Genomic DNA, 22,887 nt, shown 5'->3' with positions numbered 1-22,887 from the left:
TACAAATACGGCCACTCCAAAAATGCAGTCGAATCTACCGAGTCCCGTCGGCTTTACAACTGAGTGATGTTGTTGACGCTCGGCTCTTGTACGTACCTAGGCCCCTTAGCCTAGTTTTCAAGTCATGGTGTCATAGTGTGGTACGACCCTGAACCTTTTTTTCTTCTTTCTCGCTTGAAACCAACCAGAAAGTATATATCGGCGAATCTTCGGGGGAACTCCGTTTCCTCTAGTTGCGATCCTGATTCCTCAATACACATGATGGATGCCTAGATAACTAGCACCTTGGGTCCATCCATCAACCTCTAACCTTGGTTCAGGCACTAAACTTTAGCAGCGGTTCGGTTTGTGTCGGACCCTCGGGGTGACCGTCGATTCCGATGTCTCTAACAGTTTATCTACCCATCTCAATGCCTAAAGAACATCTCCCTCTGAACCGACAAGGACAGCGTCTCTGATTTGCCGATGATGGTGTTGCCTCAGGCTCCTAAGGACAAGGTTGAAGTCCACGTTGTTGCAGGATTTGGTTGTGGAAGCACGGATGATCCATGGAATGTTGTGGGTGCGGTGTCCTAGATCTAATTATGATTACTATGGAGTGCTGTGTACGGCGTATCTAGTCCTTAGGTGCTTATCCAAGAAACCCTGGTGATATCCCTGCAGTATCCAGCGGTACTTTAATTTGTATACCATGCATCGCAGCAACACAGCAAACTAATAGGAACCGACTTCTGCTGCCCTACTTTTTGATAATTCAGAGAGCTTCACTGTCCTGATCTGGTTAGCCTTGCGAACCTCCCTTGCGGCGCCTATGCAGCTCTAAAAGGTCAAATCCCCCAGTTCATGCCTCGCATTCCCCATGTACTACCAAGGTACACTAGTCTACACCTGTGAAGGAATATGGGCCGGGCGAATAGTATCAACAGATCGGCACCAGACTAACCATGAGACCACCACCATCAAGCTCAACCGTGCGACTAAAGGAAAGAGCTTACTTGCTGATCAACAATAAGAAGTTAAAACGGCAGTCTTAAACTATTAATCCCGTTAATACTACGGAGGGGACTCTAACCAATAACAGGAAAATGTTACTAACTGTTTGGGTAGAGTCACTCCGCCAAGACTACCTTCATCTATCAACCATGTGGGATTGGGATTCTGCCCGGAAGTATTGTCCTCTACCAAATTTTGAAAGATTGATTTTAGCCGGTTCTGAATTGATGAAAGCGAATTCAGGAGTGGAGGCAGGCGTCCTTTGGCCTCAGAGAAATCTCCAGCACGCATGCCCCTCCCTGCCAGGTACCCTAGATTCCTTGCCTCGGCACCTAATCAGCACGACTCAAAATGAGACCGGTAGGAGTTGAACCCTTACCTTTGGTCTCATAAATCATAATACAGAACGCGGGTGTAGTCTCCTGTGCCAAGTCACTAACCAGAGATATAACAACGGCTTGACTAGATTACTGTAGATTTCTACTCTATTAGCGCATTACTACGGAGTATAGTTGCGCTCAGGACCCCGTTTAATTGCCAAGCGCGGGTTAGAAAAACCAAGGATTTACCAGAAGACTGGACTGCAAGTGCTGCTGGTGCAGGTGCAAGTCCGGAGTACACTATCTAGACTAATGCAGGAGCCTGGCAGGTTAATGATAGTCGAAGCTTGCAAATTATCTGGAGAGCAAATAGATAGCCAAGGGAGATGGAACAAAAGCTCAATAGTCTGGTTACTCCTGGCTTGTCGCCAGTCGCCCAAGGTTGGTTTGGTTAATCTAACGGTCTAACCAACACGTTGTGTGGTGTTGCGTGCGTTGCGTTGACGTTGACGCTGACGTTGGCATACACATGCTGATGCTAAGGTATCAGTCTATCTATCTATCCAGAAACTTTGATTTGATTCCTTCCATCTCATCTCATCACATCTCAAAATCAGGAACGCCGCCCCCAAAAGTTTCCTTCCCACGGTTGCCCTGGTCTCTGATCTTCGCCAAACCCTAATCGAAAACAGAAAATGTTTCACCCTTCCCGCTCAACTGACTCCTAGCAGCGATTGCATAGCCACCCATCCAAACTCCAAAGCAAACCCGACCGTCGATCTCACCCCCAGGAAAGCTGTGCGGTGATAACTCCGGTGGGATGGCTGAGAAGACAAGACCTTACTTCATCTGCATGACTTCATATTTATCGTCACCGTCTGGTCGACGGACTTTCAAGTCGACCGATGGCCCGATCAGTTCAGAGTTTAGGAACTTCTCTTGGATGATGATCTGCAGGTTCCTGCAGATGCAATCGATCCTTCTTTGTATCTTGCTGAATAGAGAGGTACTGATTGATCGGAACCGAGTGATGATTGTTGTGCTCAGATGTTGCGTCGGGCTGGCACGGTGGCAGACAGGTGGCGCCCACCACATCCGCCATGAGAAATGCATTGGTTAACCAGCACAGTAACCACTACAACCGGGTATCTATTTCTAACCACAGCCAGGCTTCATCAAAAGCAGCAGAATCAAAAAAGATAGTCCCGTCCGCCTCTATCTACTGCCAACTATATCGTTGCACTGTCATGTGTAGCTGAATCTGAGCTTAACACGCCCCAGGTGTCTGGTTTCCGTGTCTACGAATAGTCTCACCCTGCCGCTAACGACACAATGTCTGAGTCGCGTATACTAAATAAAGCCCGCGTTCCACGCCAGACTCAACCACGTCCAGGTTGTGGCCGACTACAATTTGCTGTTGCACCCATGGCTCGTCTACATGCCTTCATTTGTCGATTGGGTTATTCAGCATCAATTTCTGCGATTTGTTCGGTTTATTTTCGTCCGAATGTACAATCACAGCCAGCCACCTCGGCAACATGGATCTATCTACCGGTCAATTCCTGTGGTGTATCCAAGTCACATCGCTTGTACTGCTGACTGCATTGCGCACAATGAGATAGTGACTCTCTCCAGCAGGTACTGCCTGAACTACAAGCCCAAAGGCACCAGAGTGACGACACCAATCACCCAGCGACTAACTACTCAAAGAGACAATTGAGACAGAATAACATCAGAATAACATATCAGGGATCAGGCTCATACCACACAGTCCAATAGCTACGGACCACTTCCTCAACGTCTGCGGGCACGAATGGTGATTTGGCAATCGGCGAATGGATGGAGTTCCCAAGGCCCAACCGCCATGCACTAGTTTCACATTTGCCTGCCCAGAATAGCAGGCTGTCCGTCGATTCCCTGTCGCAGGGCTTGCGTGTGTAGAATTTGGTGTCCCAGGGTGCTTCCAGCGAGTTCTTTCAGGTTTCTAGCATGCGCTGACTGGCAGTTGTATGATTTTGAGGAAGCTGGTGTACGGGCTCTGGAATGGATGATGGTAAAGCTATTCTGAATTGCTGAGAATACACTACTACAACTACATTTGACCATGTACAAGTCGTAGTTCTGCAGAGTATCCTCCTGCCTGGACTTGAAACAGTCCCTTAGAAAGAGCTTGACGCCACCCGGCCACGCTCACCAAAATCTGGGTTTGACTGACTCCTAACGGCGAGTCATCGTAGACATCAAGCTAGGGCTCAAAGCAACCCAACTAATCCTGTAAAATAAACATAGCAATACTCTCTATCTACGGCATCAAAAGGAAAGACTCGTCCACATCAGCTACACTCTCTATGCTCCTGTCGCCCAGAACTATCCTCATACCATCTTCGAGCTCTCCTCCACAGTCCTACCATAACAAATAGGAAACAATCTGGCCCAGAAACCCGCTCGTTTAGGATTCGTCTCCCTTTCCGTCATCAACCATCGAGCAAACGTCCCCTCCGTACGGGAAGGACTCGTACTTCGCAGATGCGCAACCTACTCAGTCAGATACAGCAACCGACATCATGAATCTGAGTCATCTCACCTCATCATACTTCTGCAACGCTAACCAATAATGCTGCGATAGACCGAACAAACTCCTAAGTGCCCTCCGGCCGATTCTCCCCGCTGCGATGGTATACATCGCCGAAAGAGCCTTCCGATCGAGCCTTCGTAGGTCGATGTCGTGTCCGCGGTGCAGTTTCCGACCTTGCCGTCGGTAAACCACCTCAATCAGGCTCGTCAGGATGTCGGCTTCCCAGGTAGCCAGGAGATCGTGATGAAACGATGTAATGTGTCGTTGGAGTCTCATCAGGTCGAGCTTGAGGCGCAGATTGCGCGACTGGATCTTGGCGAGCTTGTATTCGAGGTTGTGATTGCTGGCGTTGAGGGCGTCTAGCGCTGCGGAGTATCTCTGCGAAGGAGATCGTCAGTCTGTGGATTCCGGTCTCATCTGGCTTGACTCACGTCGACTGATGAAGGGGAAGGTTCGGAGTCCAAGGTTGATTGGGAGATGGTTAAATCGGGGGACATGCTGGAGTCGTATGGTCGGAGTTTGAGACTCATGGTGACGCGGTCGGCGCTGAGTGGCTCTTGCTTCTTATTTTGATAGATGTTAAGGAATGAATGACTAGACTGTTCAACAAGATAAGCTGCTTCTAAAGGAATGATTGTCCGTCGCTCGTGTACGCTGAGCTTGTGATGTTGACGCACTCTCATGTCTGTAGATGTGTCGTGCTAGCTATAGTGCTGCAATTGTGATCGAGTCACCAAGGAAAGAGCCACCCACTACATGAAAGGCACAGTTGAATATCATCATTCGTGAGCTATGTACTACATCGCGTCTATTTAGCTAGAGTAGTGCGTCAAAGTCTCTGAAGCCAGATTATAGCTTGCTTCCTGAAGACTTTCCGAACTCGATTACCAGCTTCCCAAATTGCTTTCCTTCTTTCATGTCCTGGAATAAACTGTCAAGTCCCTCGATATCGCCCAGGTCCGTCTGCACAACCCGAGAAACTACTGGATGGATCTTGTTCGCCTTGACGAAATCAACCATCTCTTTGAACTCCTTGCGAGAGCCCATGGTAGAGCCACGGACGTCTATGTTCTTTAAGACAGCCTGCATCAGGAATGGCATCTTGGGGGACACGGTCATTCCATAAACGGAGAGAACACCACCAGCCTGTCTCGGTCAGTCGGGTTTCAGGTGGGCGCGCAGTTGGACGTCATACCTTGAGCAATTTGGTTGCCTTCTCAACAGAGTCACCACCTGCACCATCGATGATGGCGTCAAAGTTCCGCTTGCCGCTGGGAAGCATACCCAAAAGCTTCTTCTCCCATCCATCCTCCTTGTAACTCACGCCACCTCTCGCGCCCAGTACCACGGCTTTTTGAATTTTCTCCTCGCTCGAACTCGTCACATAGACATCCGCACCCCTTGCCACCGCGAAACGGAGGGCAATCAGCGCAACACCACCGCCAATCCCCGTGATCAAGACAGCCGCGCCCTTGCCGGAATTCCTTTCGCCCGCCTTGACCACCAAGGCTCTCCATCCCGTCAATCCTGTCAATGGCAACGCAGCGGCCTCCGCATCCGACAGATGCTCGGGAGCTTCTTCCACCTCGGACTCTTCAATGGTGAGGTATTCCTGCAGTGTACCCTTGTTGTAGACCTTTGTTCCACCCATGATGCGATAGCCCTTGGGGTCTTCCGGTCCGTCCGGCGAATCGTTCCAGCCCGTCCCAGGGTTTAGAATCACTCGCTTGCCCTGCCACCGTTCGGGATTTGTCACATCGGGGCCAGTGCCGACAACCACTCCCACCCCGTCTGCGCCGAGGGGAACATCGAAAGTGGCGCCTGGGTATAGATGCTGCCGCAGGAAAACATCACGATGATTGAGTGAGGCCGCAGTCATTTTGACCAGGAGCTCGCGCCCCTGGGGTGTCGGCAAAGGCAATGTCTGGACGGAGAGGGGGTAGTAGACTTGGCCGGGTTTGCCGTCCACTTGGGACATGAAGATTGCTTTCGACATTGTGACAGTGTTATGAGGATCTGCCAGTTCAGTACGTATAATTGACAGCGATGGAGCGAGAGAATTGGAAATTTGAGGTTTGGAAATTCTACCCCAACGCACATCGAATGATCAGTAATCCGTGCGGGGATGACGACGATGATCCCCTCGTTATCGATAACCGAGGCTGGACGGAGTTGCGGTGATTGTGCGCGAAGCCAACTGATATTGAGAATCGACTATCACCATCAGGCTGTCAAAGCGATGATATGATCTTTATTCTGCGCCATGGCCTTACAAATTTTGTGGTAGTAAGAAGTATACAGTAGCTATGCCACCTTAAACAACCTCAGTTAGGACAGTCAATATTTATTTGTCAAAACACCACCATGGTTGTAGCTATGCAGACGAGTCCAAGAATAGAATTATCAAAGCATGGAAATCCAATCTTTTATTTCTTACTGTTGCGGGGGCTGAATCGACGATATTACCCGGGGTACTCATCTAATTAAATCTTTACGGGAGACCCTGCATAGCTTCTAAATTGCTTGCTAACCTCAATCGCCCTCAATCTCTCACCAACACCGCGAACATCCAAGGGTAACGGAATCCAAACTAATACTTGCGATGTAGCTGATGATTCAGCCACGGACGCCGACGATGGTAAGACCTCGTGTCGAAGTCCGCGTCGTGGCCGTGGCCGTGTCCGTGACCGTTACCGTTACCCGTCTCCATCGACTCTTCGGTCGAATACTCGCACTTGCTGAAGAAGGTATCCTCGCAGCAGTCGAAGCGGTCACAGCTCTCGAAGCGAGTGAAGCTCTGTTGACACTTTACCGGTGCAGACGGATGATGGCTCCTCGGTTTCGGTGAGTCGCCGCAATGCATTTCAGGCTTGGGATAGGAGCAGAAGTTACATCTGCTTGCTGGGTAGGGGATGTCTTGCGGGGTCTGGTAGCTTGGATCTCCCGGAAGACAGGTGTTTTCCGCTACGCAGCATCTGCCTAGAGAACAGGGCTCTGGGCGGGGAGTGTCGTGTGGAGGACAGTCTTGACAGAAGGCTGGGGGCTGTGGAGGGTTGCAACAGCTGGGAATTGGCGCTTGTGCTTGCGCTTCAGGAAAGCAGGAGTTTGGGTTCTGCTGCGGTGGCTCTGGGCCCCAGTGGTGGCTTTCTGTGTTGCTACTATGTCCATATCCGTGTCCATGTCCGCATGGACAGGGTTGTTTGTCCTGGATATTAGCAGGACAGCATGCTCGATCAGGCGCACAGTGGTGGGAAGTCTGGAGGATATGTGACCCGGTACAGACGGGTCTGATCTTTTCTCCCTGGGCAAGACCGGTTCGAAGGGGTTTGCCGTGCCAGTACGAGGCATATGGCATAGAGGTCTTGTCTTGTTTCATCTTGGAAGAAGCCAATGTGTTGTGGTGGAGAGGGTTGCTCTTTGGCTTAGGACCATGCCTGAGATATATATCCAGATGGTATGGGCATTGTGGAGTTGGTCATGCTACAAGTCTTTCAGCAAACGGACAACAGAAGAACACAGAGCTCCGCATCTTGATATCCATCAATGCCTACCGATGATTGCTGCAGACAAAGGCTTGTCATGGCGATAACCGGTGCCTGAGGCTTCAACATCAGACGCGGAGGTTGGTGATGCTGAGGCATGTTGGATGTATGACCGGTAAATGCCATCCACCTTGCCTTTCATGCCTTGCATCCCTTCTGCGTCTGAATAAAAGGATGCACCATAAATGCTATGCACCAGAGACTTCTATTCCCCTTCCACCCTTTGTTCCAGCAACAAACGAAATATTGCATCTTCATAGGAGTCCAGCCATATTGAGCCGTTCATACAGACTGTAATTAACGGCGGCGGTGACGGCACCAGTGACGCGATGGACGTGGCAGTAGGACAATGTAGGTTTGTCTGGAGAGGTTATGCCCACGCACTGTGGATAGTTCGTTTACTCATGCCATACACCGATCACCTGCCGATTCAAGGCTGGTGGATTGATAGAAATAGGTAGCTTTGACGCTGATGTTCCTGGATGAAATCTAATCAATCATAATCATCTATATCATATGATAGATTTACGAGTCAATTATGATCTCACGCGTGTCCTACATACACGGCTCCTCACAGTGTTTTCTAATTGACTTGATGCTTCTGACCCAGGTAGGTTAGGAAAAAGTAAGGTGCTTGTAAGGCTGTACCCATTCTTTGTGCGTTTGTGGATGCCCTGTATGGTAAAACCGCGTAAAAGTGGCTGGCAACGAAAACAGCCCAAGCCCCCAGACAGCCAGACACTTCAAGAGTGCCCGTGTGATAATTCCACGCGCTGCCTGCCATTCGCCCGCCGCCTCGTCCATTTTTCACGGCAGCTAGGAACTTCCACCTTGAGACTTTCTGCGACTGACTTTACTCGATCTTCCTGATCTTGACCTGGATCGTTGCTCTATCCTCTTCCCCAAGGAATAACAGTCTCCCCCATTTTACGAAGCGAAAAGGTTTGTGCCAACAAGATTTTTCAAATGTTGCCTCTAATACTTCCTGTTGCAGCTTCTCCGGTCGGTTACTGATCTACTAGTCTTCTTCTAGCTACCTACTCTTTTGCTCTCGTGTCGTGCGTCGTTCTCCCACGCAAACGTTCCCTTCAACTTTACCAATCCGCCACCAGAACACACTGAGAACCAAACTCTCTCACGCGATCGAGATTTGTCTTGACTTGTCTCCCTCTTCTTCGCTGAACCGGTGATTTACCTTCATCAGTCAGCCATTGTTTCCATAATGCCTACGCCACTTCCTTCGAGTTTTGCTTCGGCCGCTGCTGGCAATACTCAGGACGCTTCCAGCAGGAGAGGTGACGGAACTGCCGGTGGAGAATGGTATGCAAAGAATCATGTCTTATGTGCTCTGGGCATTCTCTATCAATACACATTTTCATAATGTTTTCCTCCTCTATCCCTCCCCCCGCGGACGTGTCCTTACCTAACCTGAAACTTGCTTGACAACTGATACCCTTGCTTTACCAGGTCTCGAACTCGCATGAACGGAGCAACACAGACTTTCCGCCGTCCGTCAGTCGCAACGAATGCTCCTCAAACGCGAGACATCCCTCAAAGTACATCTGCTACGCATCCGACGGTCGGTGCTTATACTCCCCCACACATGACCTCAAATCAAACCAGCGCACTCCGCAACGGGGCCGGCGAGAATCGTTATTCCAAAGAACAACTGTTGAGTCTCTACAAAGCTCAGCGTGAGTCGGGTGCTCTAGGTAAAAACGTTGCGGATTACTTTATCGCCGACTGGAACCCTCACGTGGAGACTCCGCCCACCAACGGAGCATGGGGAAAGCGAGAGGATTCCAAGGATAATCCCTCGGGACCTGAGATTTGTTGGGATCACGGCGGGCAGGTGGAGCCTCTGGGCTTAGTAGATATGACTGATGATGAGAAAGAGGTTGGTCTTGTCTTTGTGTGCCCCCTTGGTTCTGAACACCTGAAGATCGCCCTTTGATTCCTGTTGGAAAGTGCCGTGCTGAATCGTGTAGTTATTTTCCGCTTCGGTCAATTCCCCGCTCAAGCCTCCCCCAACCAGTGCCACCAAGGAGAATACCGGTGCTGCCACTGGAGGACGCAAGTCATCCATTTCGTATCCTCAGAGCCACATGAACAACTACAGCACCTCTTCCCCCAGCTCCGCGCGCCCTGGCCCTCGGCGTCGGGAGACCGGCGATTCTGTGAGTAACGCCATGTCTCCTACCACCGGTGGCTCCCGTTTCTTCCGCGACGAGCCGTCCACCTCTACCCCGCCTCCGTCTCTATTGCGCCGCAAAACCGATTTTCGCGAGACTACATCTACCTCCAAGTGGGATCAGAAGGATAAGGAAGCTCCTACCCGTGATGGTGGCTCTGGAGAAGTGGCCTCTCCGTTTGGTTCTCTGAAACGGAGCGCTACCAATCCTACGGCTGCTGCGACTGGGGCACCAAGCTCTCCATGGGGCGCCGCTTCGCAGAGCGCTAGCTTCTCGCCCATGGGTGCCTTTGGGGCTTTCTCGTTGGGAACGGGCGCTTCTCAAACGCCAACCACGGAGAAGAAACCGGGCTTCGGAAGTGTACGCGGGGAGAGTCGCCTTAAGGGCTTATTCTCCAAGGATAGCTCAGAGGATATTTCGGCCTCCATCAAGGAGAAGCCGTCCCTCAGCAACTTGGAACGTTTGGCTGAGGACCAGGGGGAGAAACGCTCGCAGTCACCCTGGGGGGAAACTGTCAAGACGCGCACTGGCCGCAGTGAGACCAACCCATTTGCAGAGGAGACTCGCAGTGGAAGCGCTGCCCTTGGAGGATCTCAGGACGCGAGCGCGCCGTCTCAAACCGCGGACCAGCTGGGCTTCTCCGCCTTTGGGATGACGTCCAGTATTCCGGGCTTCAGAGAGCTCATGCAGAGCCACGAGAATTCTCGCAACCCCACGCCGAGCTTACTCCAAGGCCAGGAGCCGACTAGCCCAACGAACACCAATCCCTACCAGAGCCCGCACGGCGAGCGGATCGACGCTGACGATGTCGAGACCGACGGATCTGACATTCAAAATACCCATCACCCTGGTCTCTCCGGTCTTCGAGATACGTCCGGCCCATTTGGCTCGATGCGCAGAATAGGTTCGGGAATGGATTTGCCTTCTATCGACCGAAGCCAGACTTCCAGTGCCGCGGGCAACCGCAGCTTTTCTGGTCTGGGTGGTCTCGGCGGTCTTCCTACTCTGGGAGGTGCTTCGGCGTGGTCTTCTGGCGCCGTTGGGACTCCTACTCGAGAGAGGTCCGCCTTCTCTACCGGGTTCGGCGATCCCATCTTCGGCACCATGGCTGATCTCCAGTCGCCTAGTCTGTCAACGCTGGGAGGCGGTGGCATCTTCAGCCCTGGCATCACGGGTACCGGCAGCATCGGCCGCTCCAGCAAGCTAGGCTCTCTGTTTCCCCCCGCAATGCAGGAGCAAATGCAAGGGGATCAAGTCAGACAAGGCGCTATGGAAGATGGTTCTCATCATCAAGGTAAGCTCTACCTCTGCTATGTATAAAATATCCAAATACTAACCATTCTTTGAAGAAGTATCACAGGGAGACAAGGCTGGTCAGCCGACGACAACCTCGACGTCCCAGACTCCTGTGTCTGCGATCGGTTCCGTTCCGGCCTCTATGGCTTCCGAAGCACCACAACCGAGTCAAACTCCAGGGCAGTCCGGAAGCAACGCTGGGTCTGTGCCTCCTGCTCAACAGCGCACCATGGTGATGCCCGATCGTATGCGCTGGATTTACCGTGATCCTCAGGGTAACATTCAAGGTCCATGGACCGGGTTGGAAATGCACGACTGGTTCAAGGCTGGCTTCTTCAGCCCCGATCTGCAGATCAAGAAGCTCGAAGATCCAGAGTTTGAACCATTGGCGCAGCTGGTGCGACGCATTGGGAACTCACGAGAACCCTTCCTCGTACCTCAGATCGGAATTCCTCATGGACCCGAACCCAGCGCTGGTGCTCCTTGGACCGGAACCACCACCGGTACTGCGCAGCCTCCCTTCCCTGGCAGTTTCCCCAGTTTTGGTACCACCTTGACCGCCGAGCAGCAGAACGCTCTGGAGCGTCGGAAGCAAGAGGAACAGTATTTGATGGCCAGACAGAAGGAGCACCTCGCTCAGCAGCAGGCGATGATGAAGCAAATGCAGTTGCAGGGCGCCGTCCATCCTACCATCCACCCTCAACTGCAGCATCATTCCAGCGCCCACAGCCTTCACAGCCAGCCTAGCTTTGGAAGCATTGCTTCGCCCATTGGATTCCAGCCATCTCCGATTCAGGGGCCAATGCAGCAGCAGCCGCCCCAGTCCGTGGCCGGCTTCTTCGATGCAGCAGCACCATTGAGGCAGGGGCCGCAGATGGTCGGAACCGATCTGGTCAATAGCCCACATCAGCTTGCGCCTCTCCTTGATCGCTTGAACATGAGTCGTCCGGATCCGTTCGCCTTTGGCAGCCCGTCGTCTTTTGCGGCTCGGCAGCCGGACAATCTCTTTCATTCCCAACAAGTAGCCACGATGTTGCAAGACCGTGCCCGGCTGCAGCAGGAACAAGAACAGTTCGACAGTACTCAGGGAGACAGCCTTTTCGAGCAGCAGGCCCGCGAAGAACGGCTGCGCCAGTTTCATGCACTGAGAGCGCAGGAAGGCGATTTCGGCATGCAAAGTGCTGAAGGCCTTCCTTCCCACCATGCTGCCGAGCCTTCCCTACAGCAAGAGATCGCACCCATTGGTTCTCCTCAGAAGACCGGTACCAGTTCTGGTGTTGACCAGGGCACCGCTCCAAGCGAGGAAGCCCCGCTCACACTGTCTCAACAAGTCCAGAAAGCTGCATCCGCTCAGAGACAGCAGCAGCAGGAACAACAGGAGCAGCAGCAGCAGAACGAGCAATCTCAAGCCGATTCCGTGTGGGGAACCAAAGATGACACCGCCATGCCTCCTCCGCCTTCTGCATCGCCACTCCCCGCTCCTGCCGCACAGCGCAACCGTCAGAATGTCGCCGAGTCTCTGGCAGCGAACTCGCGGTCCCAGACACAGACTCCTGTCGAGGCTCCCCCCACATCCATCGCGCCTTGGGCCAGAGGGGGTAACGAAGTGCCCAAAGGACCTTCGTTGAAGGAGATTCAAGAGGCGGAGGCTCGTAATGCTGCTCAGAGGGAAGAGATGGCTGCCGCCGCTCGTCGTGCCCAACTCCTTGCCGAGCAGGAGCGTCTGAGCCAAGCGCAAGCGCAGGCCCCTGGTCTTCCATCCACCGCCAACTGGGCCAGTGCTGGATCTCCCGCTACTCCGACGTCCACCGGTTCCGTTTGGAACAACAAGGGTCAGACCGCCACCACTGGAGGTGGAGCTAAGAAGACGCTTGCTCAGATCCAAAAGGAAGAGGAAGCCCGCAAGCAGCGCCTGGCGGCTGCGGCGGCCGCTGCTCAGACCGCAGCTGTTTCTCCACCCGCGACATCGACCGGCAAGCGGTATGCGGATCTCGCCAGCAAGGCTCCTGCGACAGCCCCCGTTGCCGCAGTCAGCTCCGGTGCCTGGACTACCGTGGGCGCCGGCGGCAAGCCCAAGCCTCCCCCTGCCGCACCATCTGGACCCCGCGCTACCAGCGGTAATGTCCCGTTGGCCGCATCGCCCGCGAAGCCCCGCGCCGTACCCGTTGCCTCTCCCCGACCTGTGGCCGTCGGTAGCGCCCCGCCATCAAACGCCAACCGCGCTCTGGAGGAGTTTACCAAATGGGCCAAGTTGTCTTTGGGTAAGGGGCTGAACAGCAACATCAATGGTAAGTTATACATCTACGCGTCGTTGAAAGCAAACAACTAATGTGATGTAGTGGATGACTTCGTGCAACAATTGCTCCTCTTGCCCGCCGAGGCGGAGATCATCTCGGACTCGGTGTATGCTAACTCGCAGACGCTGGATGGTCGGCGATTTGCGGAGGAGTTCATTCGCCGTCGTAAGCTAGCGGACAAGGGCATTGTTGACCCAGTGGCCCCCAGCGCCCTTGCGGACCAGAAGAACGCTGCCGGAGGCGGATGGAGTGAAGTGGCCAAGAAGGGGTCGTCTAACGCGCACCGCGAAGAAGAGAGCAGCAACGCAGCGTTCAAGGTGGTGGCTCCCCGTAAGAAGGGCAAGCGGTGAATGATGAATCTGTACATGGGCTGTGTGATGTCGAGAGTACTTGATTGGCCAGTATCCTGTTGTTCTTGTGTGTAGATATGAGATCTACCGCCTATTTGGGTATGCGCGTTGTCCGCAGCTGGGCTTGTCTTTTGCTCCTGTAATCTATTAGAATAGATCGTCAATACCTCTCTACATTACCAATTGAGCCAAGTGCGTTTTGTGGCACTCGGTAGACGGTAGAGTTTCTCATTGACAGTGTCCGCAGTATGATCATCTGGTTGAGATGTCCGAGATCCGACGATATCCGCAGTACCACTGATTGTGCTGCCACAGACACCCTTCATGGTAACTGATCTTATCAAACTGAGCTGAACTGATTTGTAATTGCGAAGAGTCGGTGTACTACTGTAACTATCTACCTTGTGTTATCAAGGGCGTAGGTGGGGATGACTCACAAGCGCCTTCGGAGTGACTCCATCCCAAGTCCTCGTATTCGTTCGCAGTGGTTTATCTTCTCTCAATCCTCCGCTGTTTCTGCCATTCCTTTCAGTTTCCCTCAAGATTCTAATTACAGGGATTCCTCTTAAACAAAATGTCTGCTCCCGCGCCTTTTGGTGCCTCTATGGCAAAAGCTCACTTTCTGTTTGACCCCGACTTCAAAAACCTCAACCATGGCAAGTTCCCTTCGGAACGAATTGCGTTGACCTGACTAACAACCACCCTCCAGGCTCGTTCGGCACGTATCCCATTGCCGTGCAAACAGCTCTGCGACACTTCCAATCTCAAGTGGAGGCCCGTCCGGACCCGTTCATCCGGCACATCCAGCCCCAACTGATAGACGAATCCCGCCGCGCCGTGGCCTCGCTGCTCAATGTGCCCACCAACGAGTGCGTGTTCGTCAAGAATGCCTCGACGGGCATCAACACCGTCCTGCGCAACCTTGTCTTCAAGCAAGATGATGTGGTGGTGTATTTTGACACCGTCTACGGCGCTGTCGAGAAGACCCTTGTCTCGCTGGTTGAGACTACGCCGTTGCAGCTGCGGAAGGTCCAGTACCAGCTCCCCATTAGCCATGACGAGCTGGTGCGGAGGTTCCTGGAGGTTGTGGCCAAGGCGAAGGCGGATGGATTGAAGGTTCGTGTTGCGGTGTTTGATACCATCGTCAGCATGCCTGGTGTGCGGTTCCCGTTTGAGCGGTTGATCGAGGCGTGTCGCGCCGAGGGCATCTTGAGTGTTGTGGACGGTGCGCATGGCATCGGGCAGATTCCCCTGGATCTGGGGGCTTTGCAGCCGGATTTCTTGACGACGAATCTTCACAAGTGAGTCGCCTCAATCATTGACTCGACTTGGTTAATATTGATGATATTTGTGTAGGTGGCTGTATACCCCCCGGGGTTCCGCCATCCTCTACGTCCCCCTTCGCAACCAGCATCTCATCCGGACTACTCTCCCCACTTCCTGGGGTTTCATCCCATCCCCGGACTCCCCCGCCACCGCGCCCTCCCTCATGCGCAGCAGCTCGGGCAAGTCCGCCTTCGAGGCGCTCTTCGAGTTTGTCGCGACCACCGACGACACGGCGTACCTGTGTGTCCCTGCGGCGCTGAAATTCCGCTCCCAGGTCTGCGGCGGCGAGGACCGCATTTACGCGTATCTGGAGAAGCTGGCGCTGGAGGCCGGCGACATTGTTGCCGCGGCGCTGGGCACGGAGGTCATGCAGGAGCCCGACTTGAAGCCGGGAGAGGTCAGTCAGCTCCGGCGCTGTGCCATGGCGACCGTGCGACTGCCGTTTGCCGTGTCGGGTGGTGAAGAGGACCCGAAGAAGGCCTCGGCTCGATTGAGGCTGCAGGCTGCGCAGGCTGCGGAGGTTGCTGGGGAGATCCAGACGGCGCTGGCGCGGGACTACGGGACCTTTGTGCCTGTGTTTGCGCATGGCGGGTGGCTGTGGACCCGGCTGAGTGCGCAGGTTTACCTGGAGAAGAGCGATTTCGAGTGGGTTGCGGGTGTGCTGAGCGAGCTATGCAACAAGGTGGTGAGGAAGTTTGCCGAGCCAAAGTTGTGATTTCCTACGTGTATATATGCTTTTAGGTATATCTACATGAAGTGCTGCGTCAGGAACTACCTAGGAACGGCTGTACACCCTCCGTCCATCAAAGTATGTCTCGCACACCGACGCCTCGAGCAGCTTCTCGGCCTCCCACTCCATCTCCACGACCGCAAAATCCGCCTTCTTCCCGACCTCCAGACTCCCCGTAAACCCATCCGCAAAGCACGAGTACGCCGACCCGGCCGTCGCCGCCGAAACCGCCTGCAGCAGCGACAGCTTGAACTGCGGGTTTACTGTTACCGTTGAATCCGGCTCGCGCGCTGACCGCCGCGTCGTCGCTGTATACAGATTCCTCAGCGGCAGATGCGGCGCCGTCGGCGAGTCCGTCCCAATCGCCAGCGGCGCACGGTGGGCCGCAAACTCGGCATACGCAAACGCACGCGCGCACCGCTCCTCGCCCAGCAGCCGCGGCCACGCACGCAGGATCGCCGGGTCCGCATGCACCGGCTGCACTGAGGCCGTGATCCCCAGCTGGCCCAGCCGCGCCGCGTCCTCAGGCGCCGTCAGCTCCAGATGCTCGATGCGATGCCGCCGGCCGGGCGAGCCCACCGCCGCCAGCGTATCGATCGCCAGCCGCACCGTCGCGTCGCCGATCGCATGCAGCGCGCATTGCAGGCCCGCTGCGTCCGCCTTGGCCACTACGGCCCGCAACATATCCGCCGGCCACAGCGGCTCGCAGTTCACTTGACCCTCGCCAGCTTGCGCGGCTGCAGCATACGGCTGCAGCAGCGCAGCCGTGCACGCATCCACCACCCCATCGCAAATGACCTTGATCCCCGCGATGCGGAAATCCGGCGACGAGGTCGCATTATACATCGCATGCAGCTCGATCGCGCGGTCCACCTGCGCCAGACACGCTTCCACCGTCGTCGCGGGGGTAATGATCCAATGCGCCGCCAGCCGCAGCGACACCTGTTCTGTCTGTCGCAGCGCCAGCATCGTCCCCCACACGTTCTCGTCCGTCGCCATCTCCACCACCCCCGTATACCCCGCCGCATTGTACGCGCGCACCGCACTCCGCACAAAGCCCATCTTCTCCTCCGCCGTCGCGACCCGCGCCACATGCGGCCACACGATATTCACCGCCGCCGCCTCGGAGAGTAGCCCGCTCGGCGTGCCGTCTTCCCCGCGGTGGATGATCCCGCCCGCGGGGTCTGGCGTGTCCGCGACGCCGAGCTCGCGCAGCGCGGCGGTGTTGCACCACGCGCTGTGTAGGTCTTTCGAGTCGATGAAGATAGGCCGCGGGTCGAGGTCGTCGAGCATGCTGGCTAGTGCCTGGCCGTCTGTCATGGAGTGCATCCACCCGCTGCAGAAGAGACGCGGGGCGTGCGGGCGCTGCGCGGCGGCCGTCTTGATGGTTGAGCGGATGTCGGCGAGGGATTTGCAGTGTCCGAGATCGATTTTGGAGAGTCCCGCGCCGAAGAGGAGGAGGTGCATGTGTCTTGTCTCTTGTTAGTTGCGAGCAGAGCGAAGCGTAGCATAGCATCTTATAATAGTTGAGAATAGGTGAGAATGAACGGGGCACATACCCATCAATGAACCCTGGGATGACGGTTCGCCTTTGCAAGTCTACAATCTCAACACCTAGTGCTTGCTTTGCTTGTGCGACGGGTTCGTCGTTTTCAGCGCCTATGTATGCTATTTTGTCGTCCTCGACGACCATGCAGCCCAGGACGGGCTCAGATTGCGAGCTCCCGTTGCCTCGGACGATGAGGCCATTGGTGAAGACAGTTTTCATCTTGTGTGGGATGACGGTGATAATGACAATGACAAAGGAAAGAAAGGGCTGAAAGAAAGAGAGCTCTATATATAGTCTACTAGGAGCTATGTCCAAGCTTATGTCTTTCACAAGGCGTGGCGGGGGCGGGGACAGTGGAGCTCCGTCTTGTGGAGAATATGTTTTGAGATAAACCTGATTCAAGGGTTGAATTGTTCAGTTCACTACTGTGCTCAGTTGAATGATAAACTGGGATTGAATGAGACTGATGCTGGAGTCGCTGCTCACACTAGACATTCCTGTGGTATTGGATGGTGCTGAGGATATATTCAGCAATTCTGGATTCGTTATTTACATCAATGCATGGGTTCATTCCATGCTATGCTACTCAAGCCCAGGATAAGAATAAGAAAAATAATCATCAGTCAGACGCAATGTACCTGGGAGCCGTAGCTTATAAACGACTGACCCAACCCAAAGTCGGATGCTTCATGAATGAGCGATTAGCTGCCCCCAAAATGACTCCTAACCCACCCGGCAAACCCTCCGTTGCCGCTACCTCCATTGTGACCGGATTGTCCTTGATAATGTTCGTTACCTTCGTCGTGACCGGATTGTCCTCGATTATGCTCATTTGACTCTGAAATGTTCCACGACGGATGCTCACCCCATGTGGGAGGGGCCTGTCCGCTATGCTGAGCTGGACCACTACTACGACGGCGCTCGGGAGATGTAGGTTCAGGGCTGTCGTTAATGACAACAGGATCTTGCCTGGTTCCTTCAGCTCTGTGAATCGGTCAGTGTCACTATTGACAACCCTTTGAAAAATACGTACTGTGGGATATCGATCCCCCTGCGACAATGCGGACATGTGTTATGTTGGCTTAACCAGGCTTCAATGCAGGGATAATGAAACCAGTGTTTGCAATGTAAGACGGTGACCTCCGTGCCTAATTCGACTTGCTCCATGCAAATCGAGCACTCTGCTTTGCCATCGCTGCCTAGCATCTCCTCATCAACCTTTTTCTTCGGCAGGGCCTGAATAGCGCTTTGCGGAGCCGGGGGAGCCCCTGTTCGGTTGATGTTCTGGTCGATCAACTGCGAAATAACCCGGTCCAGTTCCTCCTGCGAGTACACCGCATCTCCGTGTCGATCAAAATTCAGTAGAGTCGAAAGCATGGCCAGAGGATTCGGACCAGTCATCACACGCACTCCTCCACCTTCCATACCGCCCCCAAAGTCGGCGCGAAACAGTTCGAGGATACTATCAAGCAAGTCAGCTATGGACAATAAACGACTAAATGAAAATGGCTACGTACTCCCCTAGGGTGCCCAAAGGCGGTGCCATGGGCTGCGGACCATCCGCATCTCGCGCAAATAGCCTGCCGGTTGCACGGAATTCGGGCGATTCGCTCCGCACACGATGTTCATCGGCGTCCGTCTCATTTCCCTGACCTGGGGCGTTCCGATTTTGGTTTTGGTTTTGATTCTGATTCTGGCCTTGCCGGTAGGTGTCGGCCAACCCGTGGAAAATAGTATCCAAGCTGCGCACCACCGGCAGCAACGGGTCTATCGGCATTTGTCTCTGGTCCATAGATCGTCCAATGCGGAAGTTGCCACCACCTAAAGTGGTGGTGGTGGTTGTGAAAGTAAACCGGCCATCGGGGGACCTATATGTACGACGTGAGAACCCTGGCCGCCATGCGTTGCCGTCTCCTCCATAGTCCTCTTCATTTGCCCAAGGGTTGTGATCGGCCCAAGGGTTGACGTTGGGTCGATTATTCTCTTCGCGGGGTGGTGAGTCATTCGTGGGTCGAGAGGAGGGGTCTTCTGTATCGGGCGGGATTTCAATCTGATATCCAGGGCATTAGCAGAGATTCGAGACAGAGAGCAAGCAGCAGAGGTGCGTACAATCTCTGTAAAGTCAGACTGACAATGGGGACAGTCCAACCCATTAGCAGCGTTTTTCAGCCAAACTCCACCACAGGCATGACAGAACATGCGGTCCCCCGCATCGGCCATAGCAACGTTGTCCATAACGTTATGAGAAGGAAGAAAAGTCTGACAGATGTTGAGAAGAATCCGAGGAAGTAACTATGTAAGGAAGTAGAAACGATGAAAGAGTACCGGAAGGTCAGACAGTTGGAAGCTCGCGTGTCTTATTCCTTAGGATCTCTGAATCATCCAGAAACATATTGACAGCAGCGTGTTGCTTTCTTCACCAAGTGAAGCTATGCATTATCTCCATGAGAATGACCTGATAGTAAAGGATAATAAAAGAAGAGCAAATGAATGCAAAGGAATGCAATAGATCAGGCCGGGGAAAGAAGAGTAAGTGGAGCACGTCAGACGAACAAACAGGCCGATGTCCGGCGGCGGATGACGTTGACTGCTGATTCACCGAGTGGCGGACTAACAGCCTCACATTCCCCCAGCCAGCCACATTCTAGACACTTGATTATCGGCTTGGATTCAGGTACCAACACAGACAACAGACAGCACTGTACACATAATTCATCCAGCATCTCTCGAAGGATTAAAAAGTATCCCAGTGGTCCTGCGCTCAAACAACAGACAAACGCCTCATATGCTAAATAAAGCCCGGACAAAAGAGTAGGAGAACCATGATATATATACACGACTTTCAAAACCAAGAGCCAACCCGTTCATCGTCTCTTTGCGGCACCCTTGAAGACAAGACCGCCTACTACTCCGGCCGCAAGAGCCAGCCCACCCACGATCGCGATGCCCATCAAACCCTCTTTGGAGACCTTGTCATCGATCAGCGAGCCGAGGCTGGCGGCCTGCAGGTTCCCCGGCTCCTTCTCAAGGAGCAGATCATTGTAGCGCCGGGCTTCACCGTAGTTTCCGAGCTTGTAGTTCCCCAAAGCCAAGTAGTAGAGACATTCACGTCGTCGCTCTGGGGATGCGCGGAAGATTTCTGATAGAAGACGGACACCCTCTTGTTGATCCGCCCGAGCGTGGGATTTGATCAAGCCCTATCTTGTCAGTCGGTTGACCAGAGAGGAAAATAGTAGCTCCGGCATACCCATGCGTAGTTGAATTTCGTCTGGATTCCAACATAGTCACCCTCCTTCTCGTACTGGGCCCGCAAGACTTGGAGCTCTGCTGGTTTCAACGGACTGGAAACATGTAATTTAGTGAGAGCACAGCTTTCGAGAGCCGGATAATGCTAACCTTTCAGCGTCCGCAGCATCTAAGGAAGCGATGGTGGTCAGTTTCGATATACTTCCGAGCAAAATGATGGTAGCCTGGACAAGACATACATGGTAGGTTGGACCCCATCGTGGTGCGGTGATATCCGTGAGTGTTAGACCGAGTTATAGTAAAGGATATGGATAGATGGATATAACAGCAGATCAGGAATCTCAACTGAGAGATTATCTTTGACTAGGTGAAGAAGCATCTAGTCTAGTCATCTCCATCAAGCAGGCCATCACAATGTTTCGTCACCCACCAACATGTGGCTGTGTCAGCACACGTGTGGCGTTGTGGCTGTTGCTCCCCCAACGGGATCCATCAACAGTCCATCGCCCTCTGGTATTACATCAAGACAATTCAGAGAACAGAACGACCGTCTGTGGCGTTTCTCCATCATACAAAATGTTGCTCGACGAGGATCCCGCGACAGTATGTTTTGGAATATGTTTCTCTCTGGACTAAGACTGACAAACACAGCTCATCCACCACACCATCGGCAACTTCAATATCCACCCAGACAAACAAGCCGTCACCCGCATCAATGACTCCCTATCTACATTACAACAATCTCGCGAGCTCCGCATGCGCGATGCCGAGTCGGCGCTCCGTAAACTCTCTCGCAACCTGCACGCCTTGACCGCGCAACATGAGGAGGCCGTGTCCGCACACGACTCGGCAAAGCACGCTGCGCAGATGGTTGAACTCGACACGAAGAAATTCAGGATCGCCAAGGCCGCAACCGAGCTGGAGATTGAGAGCGAGAGGCTGGAAGGCGAGCTAGAGATGCTCAAGGAGCGACTGGCCGAGTTGGAAGCGCAGGGGCTCGAGGGCGATGAAGCTACGCGGAGAGAGAGGGAGGCCGACGATGCGACTATGTGGGTGGTGCTTCTCTGTTTTTACTGGAGACTTCTGACTGATTATGCGACAGACTTCGTCTCAAGATCTACCGGTCTTTGGGCATTGATATCGAGGCGGACGAGGCCGGGAACTTTGGCAAGGCTGTTATTCGCAACAGTCGCAAGGGAGACGTCCATGTGGTTAATATGGACCCCAAATTCTCGCGCTTCTTTTACGCCAATTACTTCTGGTCAACCATGCAAGGTTGAATTGTGCGATTTGGTTATGGCGTTTGGATTCCCTCCCAGGTGGACCTGAGGCGTACAATTTTCCAGTTGTGGGATATGATGACGCGGGCGCTTGTGATTTTTGTCTCTGCATTTTGCCTTTGTCTTTTGATATACCCAGGGATTCGTGTTACTCGTCAATCCGATATTCTGTTCTTATGATTTTAAGCCGCAGCCAGTGACTAGACCGTCAGATTTGAGGTCATGCTCAACTTCCACAATCCTCCGCAGGCGTTTGTAGCCTGTTGCTCAGCTGCTGCAGGACCTTGGTCCTATCTGCCTCGGCCAAAGTAGTGCACGTACCAGCTCCGAACAAGAGCGGCTTCTCATCAGGATACAGCTGCTGAACAAGATCCAATAACTCTCCTCTACGCGCCGCGGACATCTCAGAGTCCGCATCCCATAGTCGTAGCCACTCATCCTGCCGTTGCGTCATTAGATCCTCGACCTGATCCATAGAAGGCAATTCAGACCCATCCCAGGTCAAACTGATCCTCTTGCCCGACGCACCCCCATACACCATCTCCACCCCCAACGCACCCAAACCCAGCGCCTCAGCGCAACCATTCCACAGCGCCTGCTGCAGCTCCCCACCCCGTTCGACCATCATCCACAGAAGCGGATGCGCACTTCGCGCCATCGCATCCCGAACCCCCTTGGTCGCCTCACGAGGGCCAACCAGAACTCCAATCTTCGTCCCCGTGCGCCATCCCACAGGCGACTGGCGGAACGTTCCCTCAAGCTCCCGAACGAGATTTGGCCCCAGCTTTGTCTTGAGGGACTTGCATTGCACGAAGACGCGCAGCGGGTGTTCGTGTTGCGGGAGGTGCCAGGTGCCTATGAGGTCGATGCCTGCATCGTCGCGGCCGCCGACTCGGTGGAGGGAGAAGGCGAAGCGCCGGAGGGTTTGCTGAACTGTGTATTCGTAGTGTGTGCCTATGTAGGTTGTGCTTGTCGCTGGGAGAGAGATCCGCTCTGCGTAGGCGAGGAAGGATGCCAGGTCATTATGGTGTTGCGATGGCGAGGGGGGAGGAGAAGGGAGCTTGAAAAGCCGGCGAGTGAAGGGGTCAAGCTGGCGATGGACTGGACTGGCTGAGAAATTGCGCCGGAGGAGTCTGGTGAGAAGATGGATCCGATTCATATCAAGCCATCCGACGGTGGGTGGTGAAGCTA

The 22,887-nt window shown here is 53.8% G+C and overlaps 9 protein-coding genes across 9 annotated transcripts; 3 read left to right on the top strand and 6 right to left on the bottom strand.

Annotated features, from left to right (window-relative positions):
• Positions 1–3,686: 3,686 nt before the first annotated feature.
• On the bottom strand, positions 3,687–4,571 carry ALT_3769 (uncharacterized protein; the record flags this gene model as incomplete). The annotated part of the gene is made up of 3 exons (XM_033556298.2): positions 3,687–3,848; positions 3,898–4,266; positions 4,320–4,571. The coding sequence occupies 3 exons, from the start codon at positions 4,569–4,571 to the stop codon at positions 3,687–3,689; spliced, it is 783 nt and encodes a 260-aa protein (XP_033412189.2).
• Positions 4,572–4,737: 166 nt separating this feature from the next.
• On the bottom strand, positions 4,738–5,884 carry ALT_3768 (putative alcohol dehydrogenase; the record flags this gene model as incomplete). Its single annotated transcript, XM_033556299.1, has 2 exons — positions 4,738–5,034; positions 5,084–5,884. The coding sequence occupies 2 exons, from the start codon at positions 5,882–5,884 to the stop codon at positions 4,738–4,740; spliced, it is 1,098 nt and encodes a 365-aa protein (XP_033412190.1).
• Positions 5,885–6,523: 639 nt separating this feature from the next.
• Positions 6,524–7,104, top strand: ALT_3767 (uncharacterized protein; the record flags this gene model as incomplete). Its single annotated transcript, XM_089599631.1, has 2 exons — positions 6,524–6,732; positions 6,798–7,104. 2 exons carry the CDS (start codon positions 6,524–6,526, stop codon positions 7,102–7,104), a joined length of 516 nt encoding a protein of 171 aa, XP_089455969.1.
• A 1,548-nt stretch (positions 7,105–8,652) lies between these two features.
• Positions 8,653–15,606, top strand: ALT_3766 (uncharacterized protein; the record flags this gene model as incomplete). Its single annotated transcript, XM_033556302.2, has 7 exons — positions 8,653–8,750; positions 8,898–9,327; positions 9,419–10,916; positions 10,972–13,206; positions 13,258–13,545; positions 14,275–14,866; positions 14,922–15,606. The coding sequence occupies 7 exons, from the start codon at positions 8,653–8,655 to the stop codon at positions 15,604–15,606; spliced, it is 5,826 nt and encodes a 1,941-aa protein (XP_033412193.2).
• Positions 15,607–15,666: 60 nt separating this feature from the next.
• ALT_3765 (amidohydrolase) lies at positions 15,667–17,389 on the bottom strand (the record flags this gene model as incomplete). Its single annotated transcript, XM_033556304.2, has 2 exons — positions 15,667–17,092; positions 17,181–17,389. The coding sequence occupies 2 exons, from the start codon at positions 17,387–17,389 to the stop codon at positions 15,667–15,669; spliced, it is 1,635 nt and encodes a 544-aa protein (XP_033412195.2).
• Positions 17,390–17,871: 482 nt separating this feature from the next.
• On the bottom strand, positions 17,872–19,405 carry ALT_3764 (putative RING finger domain protein; the record flags this gene model as incomplete). Its single annotated transcript, XM_033556305.2, has 4 exons — positions 17,872–18,154; positions 18,204–18,632; positions 18,688–19,220; positions 19,280–19,405. 4 exons carry the CDS (start codon positions 19,403–19,405, stop codon positions 17,872–17,874), a joined length of 1,371 nt encoding a protein of 456 aa, XP_033412196.2.
• Positions 19,406–20,034: 629 nt separating this feature from the next.
• ALT_3763 (mitochondrial fission 1 protein) lies at positions 20,035–20,674 on the bottom strand (the record flags this gene model as incomplete). The annotated part of the gene is made up of 4 exons (XM_033556306.2): positions 20,035–20,367; positions 20,418–20,511; positions 20,567–20,585; positions 20,656–20,674. 4 exons carry the CDS (start codon positions 20,672–20,674, stop codon positions 20,035–20,037), a joined length of 465 nt encoding a protein of 154 aa, XP_033412197.1.
• A 318-nt stretch (positions 20,675–20,992) lies between these two features.
• Positions 20,993–21,696, top strand: ALT_3762 (kinetochore Spc24 family protein; the record flags this gene model as incomplete). Its single annotated transcript, XM_033556307.2, has 3 exons — positions 20,993–21,019; positions 21,068–21,465; positions 21,519–21,696. 3 exons carry the CDS (start codon positions 20,993–20,995, stop codon positions 21,694–21,696), a joined length of 603 nt encoding a protein of 200 aa, XP_033412198.1.
• A 226-nt stretch (positions 21,697–21,922) lies between these two features.
• On the bottom strand, positions 21,923–22,855 carry ALT_3761 (uncharacterized protein C824.03c, mitochondrial; the record flags this gene model as incomplete). The annotated part of the gene is made up of 1 exon (XM_033556308.2): positions 21,923–22,855. The coding sequence occupies one exon, from the start codon at positions 22,853–22,855 to the stop codon at positions 21,923–21,925; it is 933 nt and encodes a 310-aa protein (XP_033412199.2).
• Positions 22,856–22,887: the final 32 nt, after the last annotated feature.

The sequence above is a fragment of the Aspergillus lentulus genome (genome assembly GCF_001445615.1).
Source record: "Aspergillus lentulus DNA, contig: Alt08, strain: IFM 54703, whole genome shotgun sequence".
In the NCBI taxonomy this organism is placed as follows: domain Eukaryota; kingdom Fungi; phylum Ascomycota; class Eurotiomycetes; order Eurotiales; family Aspergillaceae; genus Aspergillus; species Aspergillus lentulus.
The sequence above is the reverse complement of the archived record's forward strand: the minus strand, read 5'-3'. Positions and strand labels throughout refer to the sequence as shown.